Genomic DNA, 20753 nt, shown 5'->3' on the forward strand with positions numbered 1-20753 from the left:
CCAAACATAACTAGTGATTCTGGACTGACAGGTATCAGTTTTGTCTTCATAAATTGTTTTGGTTTAAGAGGACTTCAGTTTTGTTTTTGGTTTCTTTACTGAGGTAGTCAGGTCTTTTATTGATTTTTATATGTGTAATCTTCTAATAATTCTTTTCATCATGACCATGGCATTTTCTTTTTCTGTGCCATTCAGAGAGATTGTTTACTGTGTTTGCATATTTTGTTCTGTGTAGCATCTACATTATTTCTAATGTTGGATGTGCTCCTGGTTTTATGAGGTGTGCCTAGAAATTTCCAATGACTAAGTTAAAATTCAACTTATCAATTACTTTCTTTTGCCCCCCTTCAATTTAGTTCCCTCAAATTTTCAGCATCAGCCAAAAAAAAAAAAAAAAAAAACACTTTCACTTCACCCCACCGTTTGAATTTTTTGAATGACATTTTTGAATGACATAACCATAAACAAACTGGGAAAAAACACAAGGTGCAAATTTTAATAATAATATAATTAAATTCTGTTTTCTACCACTAATTAAATCAGTTAAGCACAGTTCCATACAAATGACTCATTAAATAATGATCCCATTGAACAATCTAAAAAATTTTATGAATTTGGTTGAAAAAAAATTTAAACAAATCAAATACTCACAGCATAACTGATATTGTCACCCGACAAAGTTGCCACAACTTTTATCTGATCCTGAGGCGAGGCACTGAGGGAGGTAAAAAAACTAATTTAATGAAACTAAACACTGGTGCATGCAAATTAAGTACTTTCTTTATATTATGAGAAAGTCTAAAAACAAAATGTTACTTTAAAAAAAAGGGCACAAAATGCTTTTGCATAAGAAGTGAAAGTCTATTTTAAAGCAGTTAAAAACTTGCATGGACACTTCATAAACCCAAAACTTTTTTTTTTCCTTAATTTCTCAAGGCTTCAATAATGATACAGGAAAAAGTTAACACAAAATGCTACATTATATGGTATGAAAAAATGGTACGAGAAATGTAATTTGGATACAAAATGATACGTATGAATTTCAGAAGCCAGTATTTAACATCCATGAATGCTGGAAAATACTATAGTACAAGATTGTTTAAATATAAGATAACTTCTCATACCTTTTTATAGGAAATTTCTTCACCCGACGTTCACATCAAATTTATTTGGTTAATACATAGTATAAAAGATCTAAGTTTATAACGTGATATTATCTACAATAAAAGATAGTTAATTTATACCGGTTTTATAAAACAAATCTTGCATTCAATTCCCAAAGTATACTTTCTGCCATCAAGGGAGAGCAAAGCGGTAGCTGATGCAAAGTATGTAAAACTAAACCCACCAGCAATAACAAACTAGAAATTGAAGGCAACTTCAAACTATGTTAAAATACTCTAGACTAAACTTCTTTATACGTGATTAGGTTATTTCAGTTACGAACCATGCTTACAAGAAGTAAAATGACACATTTAACAATACCCACTCTCTTATAAATCAAATTGAATTTAAAATTAGTGTACCGCGGCAAGATTATTTTTGTTAACCAATGTGAATACTGCTATTCACACATGCGTGTAAAGGTCCATGAGTTCAAAATGGTGTATAGTCTCCGTACATTTATAGAATTGGAGTTTTAACTTCATTTCAAGTGTTTCGGCTATTAAGAGTTGTATATTCATTCTGTATATTAAATACTTTAGCCTTATTAAAAAGAAAAACATGGTTCTCCTGGATGGTGTGAAAGGAAAGTTCAGAAGCACCTGTCCTTTTTGCCCTCACAGATGCCTGGTGTTGTTGTAATCGCATCGAAATATAATTTTGGGCAGAACCAATGTAAAAAGAGTTGCATTCCGCACAAGCAATGTTATAAACTATATTGGTTCGCTCCATGTTAGAGACTGAGGTTGTCTTCCTCGCTCTCAATGTTGTCTGGAGTTTATTTATTTATTGGTTGTGATACTATTTTAAATTCTGTGTTTTTAAAAATGTTAATAAACTGTTCGTACCACTGTTGTACAAATAGAATGTTGTACAAAAATATTTATATGTAGTGTTCTTACTAAGTGGAACCAATTCTGATTTTTGTTTCATCTGTCATCGAATACTCCTAATTATGCCTAGTGTGTATCTCCTGTTTAAAAATCTTGTTGACAGTTCCCTGAGTTCATCCTTCAGATATTTCTGTGTAGAACTATATCTATATGCATTATAAAATTGGTTAAAAATGATACTCCTTTTATACATAAAAGGGTGATAACTCAAATAATGCAAAAAGTTTCCTGTATTTGTTGGTTTACGGTAAATTTTAAAAAAGTATGTCCTTGTTGACCCTTGTTAATGTAAAATTTATAGAATTCTCTTCTGGTTTTTTTCAAAGTATGTACAAATTTTATGTATAAAAGGAGTATCGTTTTTAACCAATTTTATAATGCGTACAGATATAGTTATACGCAAGATATCTGTAGGACGAACTCAGGGAACTGTCAACAAGATTTTTAAACAGGGGATATACACTAGGCATAATTAGGAGTATTCAACAACAGGCAAAACAAAAATCAGAATTGGTTCCACTTAGTAAGAACACTATACATAAATATTTTATTAAAGTTCCATTTGTACAACAGTGATATGAACAGTTCATTAACATTTTTAAAAACACAAAATTTAAACTATGTATTAACCAGGTAAATTTGATGTGAGCATCGGGTGAAGAAATTTCCTATAAAAAGGTATGACACAGAATTTAAAAGGAATGTAAGGTAAAACACAGAATTTAAACTATGTATTAACCGGATAAATTCAGATGAAGAAATTTCCTATAAAAAAGTATGAGAAGTTATCTTATATTTAAACAATATTATTAAAAGTAGGAAGAATTGAGCTTCATTGCTCTTATATTTTGAAATATAGAACAAGATGAAAATAGAAGTAAAATCAGTTTTGGTGATAAAGAATGAGTGTGTTAAACAATACAGTTGTGAAGTTATATGTATTTCAGTGCTTGCACTGAAATAATTTGCAATTTGTATGCATTTCTGCATACAAATGTCTTGAGGACATTTTGGTTCTTTCTATGACAAAGACCAACTTTTAACCTTCAAGGTCTGGGCTAATGCTCACATTAGACAGCAGTATCATTACCCAATAGTCTATAGTCTATTTAAATTGTTAATACCATTTTAATATAAATAGCATCACAAATAAGGTGAACCTGTTATTTGTTGTTGTAGGTTTTTTTTTTTTTTGTAAAGACTTTATATTAAAATGATAATAGCAATTAAGATTAATTGTAGATAACACTGTCATCTCTAATGTGAGCACTAGCCAAGCCTTGAAAGCCAAAAGTGTCAGTCTCTGTCACTGGAAGGGCCAAAGTATCCATAAGACAAACTGAAATTTTCAAACAAGTACACGGTTGAATAAAATCCAAGGCCAGATACGCTTCCAGGATCATCATCTTTTTTATCTGTGGCAAGTTACAAAAGACTTTAAAAGAATTTAACACATACTCAAACATGCAGAAACATTAAATCATTTTAAACTCAATCTGATCAACAGCTACAACACAGAAGCTGGTGATCAGATTGAGCCGAGATTTCACCGAGATCTCGGCTCACTGGACAAAAACTGAGCCAAACTTGATTCCAAACCTGCTTCAGAGCCCATCCAAGTATACAATTTGAATTCTTGTTTTGTCAGAGATCAATTTAGTTACAAACACTTTTGTTAAATTAAGCTATATCAAACAATGATAGTTATCACCATCTTTAGTAAATAAGTACAAGGTAAGGTTTATTACATTGTTGAAATATGGAGGTTAAATCTTCATCCTCCTAACCAATATGTTCTGATGTAAATAAACTAAACTGATTAAATTAATAAGTAAATATAACTGCTATTGATCAATATAAATTATATGTTTCATAAAGTAACCATTGGCAAAAAGTTTTTTTCTCACCAATAATTAAGAAAGTGGTTAATGAATGGGCACTGTGTTTTTATCAATAATAATAACACCAGGAACTGATAATTCACTAAAATTTTACAATATAAGTTGAAATAGTTTTTCTGAAGTTGCTATTTCATTTTCTTTAAGCTGAAAGAGTTTGGTTTTGAATTTACAAATTTACCATTTTCTTCTAACATCCATGTAAGTTTCAGTCTACTAAATTTTGACAACTTATGTTTTTCAATCAATAACAACTTGTATATGATACATTCCACCTAAACCAAAGTTAAAATACAACAAGTTATAATAAAATAAACAATAAATAAATTCTGTTCATACTCTGGGATGGCCAAATAAGGGGGAAGGAGTTCATGAGATAGAGAGAATACAAGAACAATGCCATATTTCATGGTCATGTAGGCTTGTTCCACAGTCATTCAAACGTGTGTATCCTTGCACTTGACCATTCAGCTATGGTGGCCTACATACATGGGTGTCGGCAGGATATTCTGAAAGGTGGCGCAAAAAAAAAAAAAAAACTACTGTAGAATGTTGATTATCTGAACTGTCAATTATCCGAATCACCACTGGCCCCAAAAAAATTACAGTATCTACTTTTAGTCTACTCCGTCGAGGATTGCACTACTGCAGGTTGTGGGGCATCCCAGCTACCATCTTTGGACATATCATCGACACCCACATTGACTGTAAGCAAGAAAAGAAGAAACTAACTGCCATGCTACTACTAAGCTGGCAAACAAGATGGGAAGAGACGGACAAGGGCCTAATAACTAAGAAATTCATCCCGGACATCAAACTTGTTTATTCAAGGTCGCCACCTTGGTTCTCTCGTGCCACCATGCCTCTACTGTACATACATTATAACTCATAAGTTGACTAACTACCTTGGGAATAATCAATAACCCCTACTGTATATGTGGAGAAATTGAAGATTGGGACCATCTTCTTTATAAGTGCCCAATTTATGATGATCTTCGAGGAACACTATACACCGGACTCCAATATATCCTCAAGGATAGGAGCACCTGTTCATTTCTAACGAACAACACTACAAATTACTAATGGAATACACACAGCATCTCTTTGCTAGGCACAGGACTCTACAACCAACTCAAGCTAGAGATACAAACCCGTGAGGGACTTGCTCAAATCAGAAATAAAAAATCTCTACTTGACCATTTTACCAACATCGACTTGCTAACCCTGGAACATTCAGGGTAGGATTACCTGCTAACTCACCCACATGGTTGGGTAGGCTCCAGTGGTCTTGCCCACTTCACCACCAAATATAGGTCACACTCAGCACTCTCGCTGTCTGACTTTTCTACCCTTCTGGGGTTATCCCTTCCCCTTTTCGCCTGGTGGGGCATACGCTCCACTGATTTATTTTTAATTTTTATTTTTTTATTATTTTTTATTTATTTTTTAAATTGGTCTCCATTCTCTATTTGGGAAGCTTAGGCGACCCTGAATGAAGCTTAAGCAACCCTAACACTATGCACTATATCTACTTTTAGTGCACTGATTGTTATGATTAAATATTACTCCTGCCACTTGATGCATTCATTTCCGATTATTTATTTGAAGATATAGGCAGAATAGCATACAAATAGTCTTAATTTGTCATCACAGGAGTTAAAAATCAAATGTTGGCTTTTACTACTGTGTGGACCCAGGATAGTCTCCCATGACCTTGTTGCATCATAGTCTGTTGTACCATTGTCAGCACAGGAGTATGGTGGGGCGTGGGGATTATCTTTCACTCAGTCTGCTGCAAGCCACTGCAGTGTGAGGTTTTTCAGGCATTTTGTTTCTAATCACTCAATGTTCGAGTTTTTTTTTTGTGGCTATTTCAAAGTGAAATATTGTGTCATTTTGCTTTTTAATTTTAATACTGCTGCCTTTTTGTTTTAATAATGACATCTATAGGCAAAATAAACCGCAATGTGCTGTCAATAGAAGACAAGATAACAATTATTAATAGACTGGAAATGGGTTAAACCGGTGTATCTTTTGCTAAGATTTTTAACGTTGGTAAAGCAACCATATCTGACATAAAGAGCAGAAAAAAATGAAACTTTGAAGTTTATTTCAAAGTTTAACAATGAACATGGCTCTTTAAAAAAAGGAAAACTATGAAAAAAGCTGGTGATGAGAAATTAGAAGATGCTGTTTATTTATGGTTTCTACAAAAGAGAAGTCAAGGTGAACCTATTTCTGTACCTCTGTTATGAAAAAAAGGGTTACAATTGAATCAAAATTTTAAATCTGAATTTAAAGTCAGTACAGGATGGCTGAAAATTTTCAAATCTCACCACGGTATAAGAGAGCTTGAAATTCAAGGAGAAGCTTTATCAGGTGATGTCCTGGAAGCAGAAGCTTTTAAAGAGTCTTTTCTGAAAATGGCAGAAGAAGAAAGTTTTCCAAGGATGACGTTTACAATGCAGATGAAACTGGTCTTAATTGGAAGTCACTCCCTTGTAAATCACTTGCATCACGACACGAAATGGCTGCTCCTCATTTCAAAACTAACAAACACCATGTTACAGTTATGGTGTGTGCAAAGGGATGTGGACAGCATGTTTTACCATTATTGGTAATCGGGGAATCCAAGATGCTTTAAAGGTGTAAAGTGCTTACCAATATGATATAAAGTACAGAAAAATGCTTGGATGAATTCCAACTTTTTTTTGGATTGGTTTAGCCAAGATTTTATTCCAAGTGTGAAGAGGCATCGAGAAAATGAGGGTAAAGCTGGTAAAGTTTTGTTTATTATTTATTGATAACGCACCATCCAGCCCTCCTCTGGAAAAAATTAATTCAATTGATGTCAGGTTTTTACTGCCAAATGTTACAGCCCTGCTGCAGCCAGTGGATCAAGGTGTTATAGAAAAACTAAAATAGATGTACAAAAAACAAGTCTTGTGTCGCTTGCTGCTACCAGAGGGAGACGAAGAGAGCATGGTTGAGCTTTCAAAGAAGCTCAACATTAAGGATTGTTGCTACATATTAGCAGATGCCTGGAACATGTTGTTGGAGAGAAATCTGAAAAAGGCATGGCATAAACTTTGTGGTGCTGCCGAAGAGACAGTCACACATGTGCAGGATTTGAATGAAGACGTAGGTGAGATTGTAACTTTATTTCATGGGATTCTCAGGTTTTCGAGTGTGGGCAAAATGATGCAGAGGCATGGTTAAACAACGATGCTGATGATCCTGGTTATTCATATTTTAACTGAAGAAGAAACTGTTGCATTAGTCCAGGATGAAGAACATGCTGACTTTAAGGCAATTCTGATGATGAAGAAGGAGGAGGAGCTGGCCTGCTCACACAGAGGCCTTCACTGGCTAGAAACTGCAATGAGCAATAGTGTGAGCAACTGTCTGAATGCAGTTCTACAGAGATATTGCTATTAAAGAGGATGAGAGACCTCACTATGAAAAAAAAAAAATCTTGCATGGTTCAAAGAAAAATTAAAGATTACATATTTTAAAAAATAAACCTTCCCAAGATTCATTATACTCTTATTTGTGTACAATTACTTGTGTTTGTATGCAAAAAAAAAAAAAAGAAAAAAGTGTGCTTTATAATTGAAACCGTGTAAAACAATTAGGTAAGTTCAAAATAAATGTAATATATATCGTACATTGTTTCTTCAAAACATTTTGGTTATTATTTATGCACCATTTCCTAAATCAATTATTTTTTATAATACTTCATATTTAAAAATTCGCAATAACTTGCATTCAATAACTGAATTGTAGGCCTAATTACACTTTTATAAACTGGGTATTCTCATGTATGTTTGATTATCCAAACTATTTGATTAATTGAACCAACCTTGGTCCCAATTATTTCGGATAATCAACTTTCTACTGCATTACATTAGGGTCACCCAGTAAGTTATTACATATACCCATGTGTGCTGTGTCTGCAAATTGTGTGTGTTCTCTAATCAATTTGCCTATTTTGCTGGACGAAAAAACCTGTTTCTGGGGAAAAACCTTGCTATCTATGCCTGAGACCGACTAACTCGGCCACGAAGTGAAAAAGGCCGTTAAAAGTTCCTCAGGCGCCTCTGTAGCCAGAAGGGAAGGAGCAGCAGTGCATAGCACATGCTTCTTGATTAGACCGGGGTTCGAGCCCGTCACCACCAAATACAGAGGACGCGGAAAGGTCAGGGAATGACCACCGCATATCCCGGAGCAATATGGCCTTAGTTGCTAATGCTCCTTAAAAAAAAAAAAAAAAAAACCCAATAACAAAAGTTCCTCGTGTCAAAAATGGAATTCAAACCCAGGCCTTTTCCACTCGGTGTGGGGGAGAACAGTGACAATACCACTGTGCTACCCGTGCAGACTGAAGATGGCGCATGTGAGAATAAATGGTTTGTTCAACAAATTTTCGAATACATGCAATATCTTAATTAAGTCATGTTTGACTGATTTACGTTTACAGCCGAGCCATTTCATGATCGGTGGGAGAAAGTACTGTGCAGACTGTGAGCGCATTCGGGCAGAGTGAGAAAGAAAAAGGCATGAAATTTTGTCATTGGCAATATTAAGATTTATGAACGCAACTATATAAAATTATATTCGCAGAGAAGCTGAGAAGACTGCAATTTTTATAAAAACTAAAATATTAATTCAAATAAATTATCTGAATTAATATTTTAATTATTTTTTTTTTGTAGGATATGTATTGTTTGAATGTTTCAATAAATTAATGAGAATATTAAAAATTGTTTATTACTTCGACATCCAAAGGTGGTACACTTGCACCATGCTGCCAGCACCCAAGCCTACATATGTACACCGCACTATAACCACCATAAAGGTATTTTGTTATGATCCTTATAATACTGCTGTTGTGAAGGTTTCTTATATCCTGCAGTACTGAAAGTAAACATTTTCACAGTATTAAGTGGCACTATACACAGAGGACAAATTTAGACTAAGGAGGAAAAATCTTGATTGGATTGTAGAAAGTTTTCCTTTAGCCAGTGAGTTGTTAATCATGAAATAGTTTGCCATCATGGGTAGTTGAGGCAGACAGCTTGGGAAGTATCCCAAGTTTTGCTGCAACAGCAACTAAAAAGAAGAAAAGGGAAACAAGTATGCCTTTGGCTTCTTTGCACTGCACAGGCATTGCCCATACTAGTAGTACAAAATACTGATTAATTAATTTTTATTAATACTAATACTATAAAATACAGTGGGAAATATAATTCAGGGGGAAAAATTAATGACAGCTATTCAGATTCACCTATATTGCAAACCTCTCAAAAATTGTGGTAGAAACTATTCTACATGATTTCTTATATTGTGAAAGTTAAACCCTGCAGGAGGTGCATGCTCTTAAATGCTATCAACTCTTTTCCCATAAATTTAACTAGTGAAATATCTGTTAGAATTACATAAGTATAAATTTTAATAAATTATCAATATTCTTTTAAATTTTTATCTTCATTATTGATCATTTTTGAACTGGAGGAGTAAAATCTGTATAGCTGTCCAACTGGTGCCCATCTATTTGCAATTTTCCGAGGGTTTCAGTTTCTGCTGCAATTTCACTCACTGTAACACTGTGTACGGGAAGTAAGATATTTGGGAGATAACTTTTTTTTTTTTTATAATAAGGCTACTCTTTCTAAAGATATTATTTGCTTTTATTATCCAATACAATGATATACTCTGGAGTATAATTTTTAAGTACACCAATTTATACCATTTCTTGCCTTTTCATTTTGAAAAATATCAAATGCTGAATGTAAGGCAACATATTGTTCAGGCGACTTTTTTGCATGCCCCCTGGAAGGTTAAATTGATCTGTACTATGAATATTTTTATTTTTGCAGACAGTATAATATTATTGATTAGAAGGAAAAATAAACCTCTACTTGGAGCCACTTGAAAAGTTTGTAAAAGATGAAATGTGAAAAATCAGACTTAGGTTATTACTATTGCAGTTATGCATGTGATATTTTATATCCATAAAATGTTAACATTATGAGTACAATGGACCAGAAAAAAAAATTAATAAGCAATAATCATAAACAGTCATGCTATAAGCATTCAAATTTTGGCTTGAAAACAACCCAAGGCACACCCAAAGGAAAGGTTACAGTAGTGGGGGTGGAGGGTTGTATTATGGGCTAAATCAATAAATTCTATTTAATGTCATTAATTTCAAATTATATACAAAGTACATCATAAAGTATAGCCACAACAGCAAAGACAACCAGACTGAAGAGGCCAGTAATAATTTCTGTTACCAAGTGATGAATATAATGAGGATGTCCAGCCATACAAAACAAGGGAAAAATGGAAGCTCTAAAACAGCTTGGAAAATAAGAAATGAGGGTGGGAAATACAGTAAATGATTAATAGATTGCATTGATTACAGAGAAAGGATAAGTTCACTGAGATTACTTTACAGAAAACAGAAATGGTTATGTGAGGTAAGCAAAACATCATTGGCATATAATTATAGCTAAGTTACAATAGATTCCAGTAGATAGGTCAACCATTTTAAGCACTAAAAAATTGTTTAAAATTTTAAGGTCACCTTACATGCTGAATATAAAATCTTATACTTGAATTAAAAGACACGGGATTAGGGTTGGAAAGACATGAATTAATACCAACATATTTAAAATTTACTACATATACACGCAAATATACACTGCTGCTCATCTTTTCAAAACCAAAAATTTGTGTCTTCTTCATCAGACAAAAACGGTTCTTAGATTTTATCAAGAGCTGTTTTTGAATTTATTTTTTAGTCTCAGAAAAGTAAACTTTTGAAATTATAAATTTCTTACAGCAAACCCTTCCACATGAGGCACTGCTTACAGAAAGACAAATTTATAGCATAGTAATAAACAGTAATGAGGAATAGCTCGGTTACATAATGAAAGCCTTCCATGTATACATATAACATCAACATCACATTGTCACCTGTGCCTGTAGGTTTTTGTTTTATGATCTTCTACATAAGGGAATTCAAAAAATTCAAATTATTATTTTAGGGCCACCTGTAATCTCTTACATATACCCATATATATATTATGACTGTAAATTTTGTGTGTTCTCTGGTTGATTTGCCTGTTTTGCTGGATGAAAAAACCTTGCTATCTATGCATGAGACCAACTAACTCAGCCACAGACTGAAAAAGGCCCATTAAACCTCGCTTCATTGACAGGATTCGAACCCAGGCCTTTTCTATCCAGTGTGGGGAAGACAGTGATGATACCACTGTGCTACCCATGCAGACACAAAGGAATACTGCATATGCTTACTTCTTTCTTTACAATTTACTTGCAGGGAGTGCAGCAGCATATGTGTTTGAGTTGACTGTGGTGCAAGCCCACAAGTGCTAAACACAATTAATAATTGTTCTTGTCAAAACTGCAAAATCCACTGATCTATGTGGCCATGTCAGAATATAAACAGAACACTTTTATTTTTATTTGTCAAAGAAAGGGCAGAAATAATTAAATTAGTAGATTTAATTGTAATTCTTGATGTAGATTTTACTGTAATACATCACTACACAAGATGCAAAAAGATGACTGTAAAGAGGGAGGATCCAACTTACACGATGAATAAATAATTCAGAATGAATTTTCAAAAAAGATAACTTACATGCTGGAATATATGGTAATTATCTATTACATTTTTTCAAAAATATAAATTAGTTAGACATTAAGGCCTATAGGAAATTAACAACTGGTAAGAGGAGTATGACAACATCCATTTATGTGTGCAATCTAAATTGAAAAAAACAAGTGTTTTTGCCTTGTTATCAGTGACTTTAATTTAACTCTTTTGATTAGAACTCACGGACCCGCAATACACTGAGTGAAATTAGATTTTTCAACCGTGACATTTAAGGGCATATTCAGATTTCTGAACCTAGTTCTCACCAAGGACCCCAGTAGCACAAAGAATGTGAGAATGTAGGGACTGAACACAGGTAGCAAAGTACAATGTCATAAAATGAGTAATATCTAAGAAATTTTGGCGATTGAAAATGAAAGTTTCAGTTTTGAGGTGGGAGAGAACTGTAAAAAAGTACCTTTGGCTTCCATCTTGACCGTAAAGTCTGACAGCCAAAGACCCTGATTCATGACCCCCAAAAGGGAATGAATAAATGAATGAGGGAGATATATTTTTATTTACAGGAGGGACAAGAACCAGGAAATACAAATATAACAACCTTAGAGCATACCTGAAGCCTTGTTTTTTATTAGAAAAAGTTATTTCCCTACCAAGCTGGTTGAGTCATGGAGGGTGGTACAGTTCAAGGCAGAATTAGCATTAGTCAACTGGATAGTCCCTTTTTTTGGCAACAGGAAAAAGCGAGTGATTGGGAATTGTTTTCTTTCTAATTAGCTAGAAGAGGGGGATTATGCTGTTTTTTTTATCATATGAGAATGAAATAAGTAATAATTTTACTATTTCTCATTATTGGGGGGGGGGCAGAAAAGTGTATTCGTGTTAGAACAGTTGGAAATGAAGTATATTTTCATCATATGCCAGATGTTGTGCAATACTCACCTAAGATAATGAAACATATATGTCCATAATTATATTCTGAATAAAAAATTACCATTAATATACATTGGTGTTCAAAGAAAGTGCATCACCTAGGAATTTCACATTTCTAACCCTTTTTCCCGGATGGTATGTTACATTAATGACTAGCATCACAAATAGAAATATAAACAAAAGATATTTATTAATAGTTAAGGCAAAACTAAGTAATATTTGACAGGTGCTCTCAAAATATTATTCCAAAATGAGCATTTGCAACATTTATACAACAGTTTTGGTAAACACAACAATTATGACTGAAATGTTATCAAAAGCCCTCAATTTGCTTCAGTTTATCATTTTAAATGGAAAACAAAATGAAAAGTTCACCAGGTGCAAACTAATATTTAGTTGAACTGCCTCTGGCCCTGATGACAGCAGCACACCATCAAGGCATTGACAGATCAATTTCTGAAGACAATCAACTGATAGTTTGTGGTTCCAAACACAAATTATGGCTTCCTGAAGTTCACAAAGGGTCTTTGGTTTCTTTCTGGCAACTGCAGATTCCACATGATGCCAAAAGTTCTCTATAGGATTCAGATCCGGGCTGTTTCCTGGCCAACTAAGAGTTAATGGACCATTCTTCCAACCATTTTTTCACCTCGAACGAATGTAAACACATTACTGTCAAACCTCTAATGCAGAAATGAAGCTAAAGTAACTACAGAAGTGTCTACTTACACTTTTCGCCAAATGACAAGGAGCAGAGTCGTCCTGAAAGATGCAATTACTTGGCAGGTTGAAATGGTCTCTAATGGTTGGCAGCAATTTGCCTTCCAATATAGCTAGGTATCCACTGGCATTTACGGAACCTTTTATAAACTGCAGGTGATATGAAATGCACCCCCCATATCATTTGGCTGGTAGGGAATTTCACTGTAGACACCATACAGTCTGGATGGTATTCTTCACCACTTCTACCGTGAATCGTAGACATGCAGGTTGAATTTCTCCTCATCCGAGAAAATAACTGACTTCCACTGCTCCGGGATCCATTTGACATGCTCCTTACACCAATTCAATTGGGCCTTTTTCATTTTTTGTATGAGGCGGGGCTTCTTAGGATGACAGGCTACAAGTCCCTTTTTGAAGAGGCATCTTCTGACTGTTACTGCACTTGCTACCACTCCTGTATGTTCTTCCCATTCTCTTTTCAGCTCAGATGAAGAAGCTTTACAGGTTTTAAGGCAAGCACTTCAAAATGCAGTCCTGTTTTGGTGTAGAGACTCGTTTGCATCCGGTTCCTTTTTTCCTATCAGCAGAACCAGTATTGTTGAGTTTGGAAAGAAATCTACTCACTGTCGACTGATTACAAGACACTCTATAAGCAATATGACAAAAAGGACATCCTTCCTCACATAAAGAAACAATAGCACTCTTTCTTTGTGGTGTCAACTGCATGAAACTCACCATCCTGACACAAGCAAAGAATGACTGCAATTCTTGCAGAGCGTGCTTATATAGATGAAAGTAATGGCTGATGCAATATTACATCATCACCTACGCGTGTCAATCTTATCTGATGCAATATGTAAGAAATATTGCCATATACTTACGTTATTCGGACGACAATTACAATTTTAACGGGTGATGCACTTTTTTGAACACCAGTGTACATTTTTACAACTCATATGCAAAATGACACATTCCACCCATTCTTAAAATTTTGCACTTACCTAGTACTGGTCATAATAAATTTATCAGTTTTGACTAAGGATTCAGTTCCTGGTACTGATATTGGAAACCTCCGTGAACATTCCTGTAAAAACATTACATACTGTAATTATATCCATGAAACAAAAATAACAGCTGCTTTTAATTTTTCAAAAAAAAAAAAGGTGAAAATAATAAATAAATTTTCCACTGACCAGAAAGGTGGAACTTAATTCAAACATACTCTGAATTTACCTATCGCTCTAAAATCTGAATACAGGTAGTACGCAACTTTCGGATATAATGTTCCTGAAAAAACAAAAATTTATACCTAGTTATGGTATAAATTTTTCGATTTTATTTTTAATCCTCAAGTGTTATTCAATGCATATAAAATATTTTTAAAAATTTAAAAGTTACATTTGACTTAAATCTAATCAATAAAATTAAACTTAAATATTATTTCCTTATCTTAAAATCAAACTCATCTTTGCTTACTGGCAGTGGCATTTATTAGAGAAACACTTTTAAATGGTTAGATGCTATTCTTCCTGATGGTGATTTTGCAGGGAATTGAGCAGGGGATTGTGATATAGGTTTAACTATTGAAGATCATTCTGTTGACTTGATAGTGTTTCATCAGCTTTCTTGAAAAATCTGTCAAGAGACAGCTGAACTCAAAATGCAACAACAATCAAACAACAGCAAATTCAAAATGGGAAGCATTCAAAGAACTTATCTTGGAAGCTACTAGGCTTTACATACCAACTAAGAAATATTGTTCAAGGTTTAGGCCAAAATGGATGTCAGATGAACTAATGAGGCATATGGCAGAGAAGAAAAATGCATGGGATACTTACAAATTAACACATGACACAGAAGCCTATGATAGATACAAGTTGATATGCAACCAAGTTACAAAGGAGGTTAGGCAGGCGAAGGCAGATTACGAGAAATCCTTGGCAAGGGATGCAAAGAAAAACAGCAAAGAGTTCTTTACTTATGTAAACTCTAGAAGGAAGGGGATGAATCAGATTGGTCCACTTGATATTGATGGGTCAACTGTTGATGATCCTGCTCAGGTAGCTAACAAACTAAATGAATATTTTGCATCGACATTCACACATGAGGAGTTATTCAGCAAGGGGAATGCCAGAGGTGTATTCAACTCTAGCAGTAAGCTAGAGAATCTTGAAATAACTGGGAGTAAAGTGGAGGAGAAACTGTTGAAGATAAACACAAGAAAGGCACCCGGGGTGGATGGGATCTATCCAGTTATATTAAAGGAGCCAGCAAAGGAAGTAAGCAAACCCTTAGCCAATGAGAGCTTCCTTGGACTCAGGGGAGGTACCCATAGACTGGAAATGTGCAAATGTGACCCCAATTCACAAAGGAGGATCAAAGGCTGACACAAGTAATTATAGACCTGTGAGTTTAACTTCTGTTCCAGGAAAATTAATGGAGGCACTGGTTAAAGAAGCACTGCAGGATCATTTAGACAAGACTTCAGTTATAGCTCAGACACAGCATGGTTTTGTTAAGGGGAAGTCTTGCCTGACCAACTTGATTGGATACTATGATGCAGTCACAAAAGAACTGGATGCAGGGAATAGCTTTGATATTATATACTTGGATCTTAGAAAGGCTTTTGATACTGTTGCACATGGAAGACTGCTACACAAATTGGAGCAGTGTGATATTGGAGGCAAATTGCTGCTATGGATAAAGGGGTGGTTGAGGGGGAGAAGACAGAGAGTGGTAATCAATGGACACTGCTCATCGTGGACTAATGTTATTAGTGGAGTCTCTCAGGGCTCAGTGTTGAGTCCATTATTGTTTTCTGTATTTATAAATGATATTGATGATGGTATATCAAGCTTAATATCCAAGTTTGCAGATGATACAAAGGTTGGCAGGGTTGTCAAGGACACTACTGACAATAGGCTGCTGCAACAGGATCTGGAAAGGTTGAGCAGATGGGCTGAGAGGTGGCAAATGAAGTTTAACATTGACAAATGTAAAGTACTACACATGGGAAACAGCAACCCCAGAGCAACATATCAACTCTGTGATACTACACTGACAGTGGTAGAGAATGAAAGGGACTTGGGGGTGGTTGTGCAGGCAGATATGAAGTTCTCTGAGCAGTGCAGATGGGTTGCAAGAGTAGCTCATGGAGTATTGTCAATGATATACAGGAATTTTTCCAGCAGGGATAAGGAGGTGATTATTCCATTATATAAGGCAATGGTCACGCCACACCTAGAGTACTGTATACAGGTCTGGAGGCCTCATTTCAAGAAGGATGTAGAGCTGCTGGAACGAGTACAGAGAAGGGCAACAAGATTAGTGAATGGAACAAAGGGGTGCTCTTAAGAAGAAAAGCTTAAGTTTTGCAAATTAGTGTCTGGAGACTAGGCACCATCGAGGTGATCTGATAGAGGTGTATAAAGCCTTGAATGGTTTAAGCATGCTCAATGCTGATGGGATTCTTCCTCTAGCTCAGAAAAATCACCTGAGAGGGCATAAATTCAAATTGAGGAAAGACAGATGTAGGATAGACGTGCGGAAATTTGCCTTTAGCCAGCGGGTGGTTGGTTGGTGGAACAGACTTCCATCCCTTGTGGTGGAGGTTGATAGCCTAAATAAGTTTAAGGCTCAGCTGGACAGGCATTTTGAACAAACAGAGGGGTAAAGTGACTTTATTTATTTTTTTTTTTTTTTTGGCTGATGCTGCATAAGCTTGCTTTCTTGCATCAAATGCCTCTGCTAATGCTAACTCGTGCCTTATGTAACGTTTTCTGCAGTTCACTGAACTTTCTGCATTTCGATCAATTCTTCCAAATGTTTAAGAACTTCTTGGGGTAAGTGAAGGCATTGAGATTCTTCAAATTCAAAATATTTGTAGGGAAAGACTTTTAATGATTTCATAATCAACTTAGTCTTCGGGTGATGCCTTATTTACCTCTTGAATGGCACCGGTTCTCAGCATAAGAGTCTCCAAAGTTGTAAAAATGACTACTTTCCCAGAATTTGTACAGCAGTATTTTATGTGCAACAGTATCAAAAGCCTTCCTGAAATCCAAGTATATGATGTCAAAATTATTTTTTGTATCCAGTTCCTTGGTCACTGCATCATCAGATTGGTTAAACAGGACTGTCCCTTAACAAATCCATGCTGTGGATTTGTTGCATGCCTGTCCAGATGGTCCTGCATTACTTCTTTAACCAGCAATTTCATTATTTTCCCTGGAACAGACTTTCAGCTAACAGGTCTATAATTACTCACATCGCCTTTTGATCCCCTTTATGAATTGGGGGTACATTCACACATCTTCACAGTCCATAGGGGCATTCCCTAAATCCAAGGATGCTCTCATAATTATGGCTAAGAGTTTTCTTACCTCCTTTGCTGCCTCCCTGGTGGATGGAATTTATCCAATATAATTGGATAAATTCCATCCACCCCAGGTGCCTTTTTCATGTGCATCTTCAACAATTTCTCTTCGACTCCAATAGTAACAGTGCAAGAATCACTTTCACCTCTGCCTGCAGCTTTAGTTAAGCTATTAGCCTGTGTATCCCCCCCCCAAACTAGCAGTTTTCTCACCACACCTATCACTGCCTCGATAGCATCAGCAAATATTCTTGCATCCCTTCTATTCAAATGTATCCCATCCCTGTAGAAACAGACTCTCCTGTTAACAAGCACAGACTACGCTGAGAAAATTTATACCCCATGGGCCTTGCACAGTTTCTCCAGATCCAAATTGATTGATAAGGTTCTCAACGTATACTCTCTCTATTGTGTCTGGGCAGAATTGCAGACACTTTCAAATTCAATCCTAACTCATGACTTTTTCTCAACATTGCCCTGCCCTGTACAAAGGCATTCCCCCCTTGGGTGATCCCTGTGCTGTTCCAGAAAGCTCTGTAAACATTTGACAAGTTGCACATTTTGTTAGGCTGTGATACATTGGAGAATTGCCCCTTCAATTCTCCCCAGAGCCACAACACTCCCACTGCTTTGTACCCATTGCTTTGCTGCTCTAGTCTGGGGCATGATTTTTGTTTTAATACAATTTAATTGATTAACAATGAAAATTTAAAAAATTAATAAATTTAATTGACAATGCAACACTAAGCTAATAGATTCCTAAATGCAGTGATATTTATTAGGCTGTCAAGTTTTACATTATACCTTATGCTATCAAGTTCAAGATACACATTACACTATACCATTATGATCACAGTGTTAAATTAGTTATATCCTTACTAAAAGTAAAATTCCTTAGTAAACACAAAAAGATATAAGCTGAACAAATTATCAGAACCCCTAGCTACTTATTTATCACAATTAAAACTCTTCTATTCCACTGCACTACTCGTTATGTGCTAAGATATTTGCGCCAAAACACTGAAACATCACCAATAAATGAAGGGAATGTTTGCATTGTTTTTGAGCAGATCCAGCAAATTTTCTTGCAAGTTTTTTGACTGTGGATGAGACATTGGTCCATCACTTTAAGCCAGAGACAAAGGAGCTGTCCAAATGGTGGAGAGACAGCTTTCTCCTCCTCCTCAGAAAGTAAAATCAACTCCTTCTGTTGGCAAGGCAATGGCATCAGTTTTTTTTGGGATGCTGATGGAGTGTTGCTAGTGGCTTACCTTCAGAAAGGCCAGACAGTCACAGAAGCATATTATGCAAACCTTGTGAGGTATTTGTGTGAAAACATCAAAGGCAAATGCTGATGAAAACTCAGCAAAGGAGTCTTGTTCCAATATGATAACACATCTACTCACAAGTCTGTCATTGCCATGACTGCACTGCATGAGCATGGCTTTGAAATCTTGGACCATTCTCCCATATTCATCAGATCTAGCACTATCAGACTTTCATCTATTTCCTAATTTGAAAACGTATCTGGCTAGCATCCATTTTTACATTGACAGTGGCATCACTGCTGCAGTAGATGCATTCCTGGAAGCTCGAATTGCAGCATTGGTGACAAATGTATAATGACTCCAAAGGGAACTACGTTGAAAAGTAATGTCATCAGATTCCTCAAATAAACCAGTCATGCTCAGGTCACACACTTTTCAAACACCCCTCGTACTCAATGATGTCAATTTTCAGCTACAACTGGTCAAGTCAACTTACTTTTCCTAGTCTGAATTATTAGGTGCATCAACTATGATTCCTATGATTCCTTTTGCTTCATAGTGTTATAAGTGCATGTCTGCTCTGATATTCCTTGTCAGAGACTTCCTAATTTGGAATATCCTCTTTTTGATCTCATCTGGTTTAAAATCTCTCAGCCCCCATCTGTCAAATTCATCTGTTGTCTCTATCATTCTCCCAACTCCACTAATCACTCAGAACACTTTGACTTCCTTTATTCTGCATTCCATCCTAAAATCTCATCTGTTATCTAAACCTTTCAATAAATGTGGTATGGCCATTCAAAATAAGAAATGCAGAATATCACAACTGGCTTGTATCCACATCTCTAACTTCATTTTCTGCCTGCACTCATTTTCTCCCAACAACATAAGACAGTTATTAATCAGTCCACACATGACTTTGAACAGGCTAAGAGTACAAAAGTTGCTTCTTGTCCAAATGGTAGCTTAGCATTATGGTTTCTTGCCAAAGCTATTGGCCACATCTTCTGTCCACCAACTCTTCCACCTCTGTAACAACCTTACATTTCATATGTACTTCATCCTCAACTAAAGAGGAAGCTCATTTAATAGCATCTTATTTTGCTTCTAACTCTTGCAATGATGATCTTGGTAAACCACCTTCTGTCATACACCATACACACCACTCAATGCCTCCTGTGGCCTTCCAATAGAAGGATGCTAAAATAATCCTGAACAATCTTGATGCTGTTCCAGGTCCTGAAAACATTTCTCCACTTGTTCTCAAAACCTGTGCTTCAAGCTTGCACCTGTTCTATGTCAATTTTCTTATTCCAATGTTGTTTTTTCTTCTGCTTGGAAATTTGCTCATATCCGGCCAATCCCTAAAAGGGGTGACAAATCTCTCCCATCCAATCATCACCCAAGTGCACTTACCTCCACTCTTTCCAAAATAATGGAGAAATTCATCAACCACCAATTAAAATTATCTTAAAATCTTCCATCTGATCAACGAACAATATGAATTCTGTCAGTGTTGATCTAATGGTGATATCTTGGCTTATATTAATGATCTTTGAACAAATTTGTGATTAAGTGATAAAAGTGTGATTAAGAATTCATATAAATGGGTACTGTGTATGGATACACGAATTGTCCCAAAGTGGTGGATCTGACTATGGCATCCCATTTTTTTTTTTTTTTTTGTTAAGAAAATGTGATCACTCTTACCTTAACATACTTGAAATAGTGCACTACATTTAATTGTATATATACAGTATAACTTAATTTGTTAATAAACATGAAGACAATACATAAAAGCTGAATATATTTCACTCTCACCAGTGAAATTATTATGAAGTCCAGAAAAGTTTGCAA

The 20753-nt window shown here is 35.4% G+C and overlaps 1 protein-coding gene across 1 annotated transcript in view; it reads right to left on the reverse strand.

Annotated features, from left to right (window-relative positions):
• The window catches only part of rogdi (rogdi atypical leucine zipper), a 129958-nt gene that overhangs the window by 91779 nt on the left and 17426 nt on the right, over positions 1-20753 (reverse strand). The window contains exons 3-4 of the mRNA XM_090373652.1: positions 14255-14337; positions 652-715 (exon numbers count right to left, since the gene is read on the reverse strand). Coding sequence (XP_090229778.1) covers positions 652-715; positions 14255-14337 — 147 coding nt within the window. The remainder of the gene's footprint in view (positions 1-651; positions 716-14254; positions 14338-20753) is intronic.

Source organism: Mastigoproctus giganteus, chromosome 5 (genome assembly GCF_048544385.1).
Source record: "Mastigoproctus giganteus isolate SK-2022 chromosome 5, ASM4854438v1, whole genome shotgun sequence".
Classification (NCBI taxonomy): domain Eukaryota; kingdom Metazoa; phylum Arthropoda; class Arachnida; order Uropygi; family Thelyphonidae; genus Mastigoproctus; species Mastigoproctus giganteus.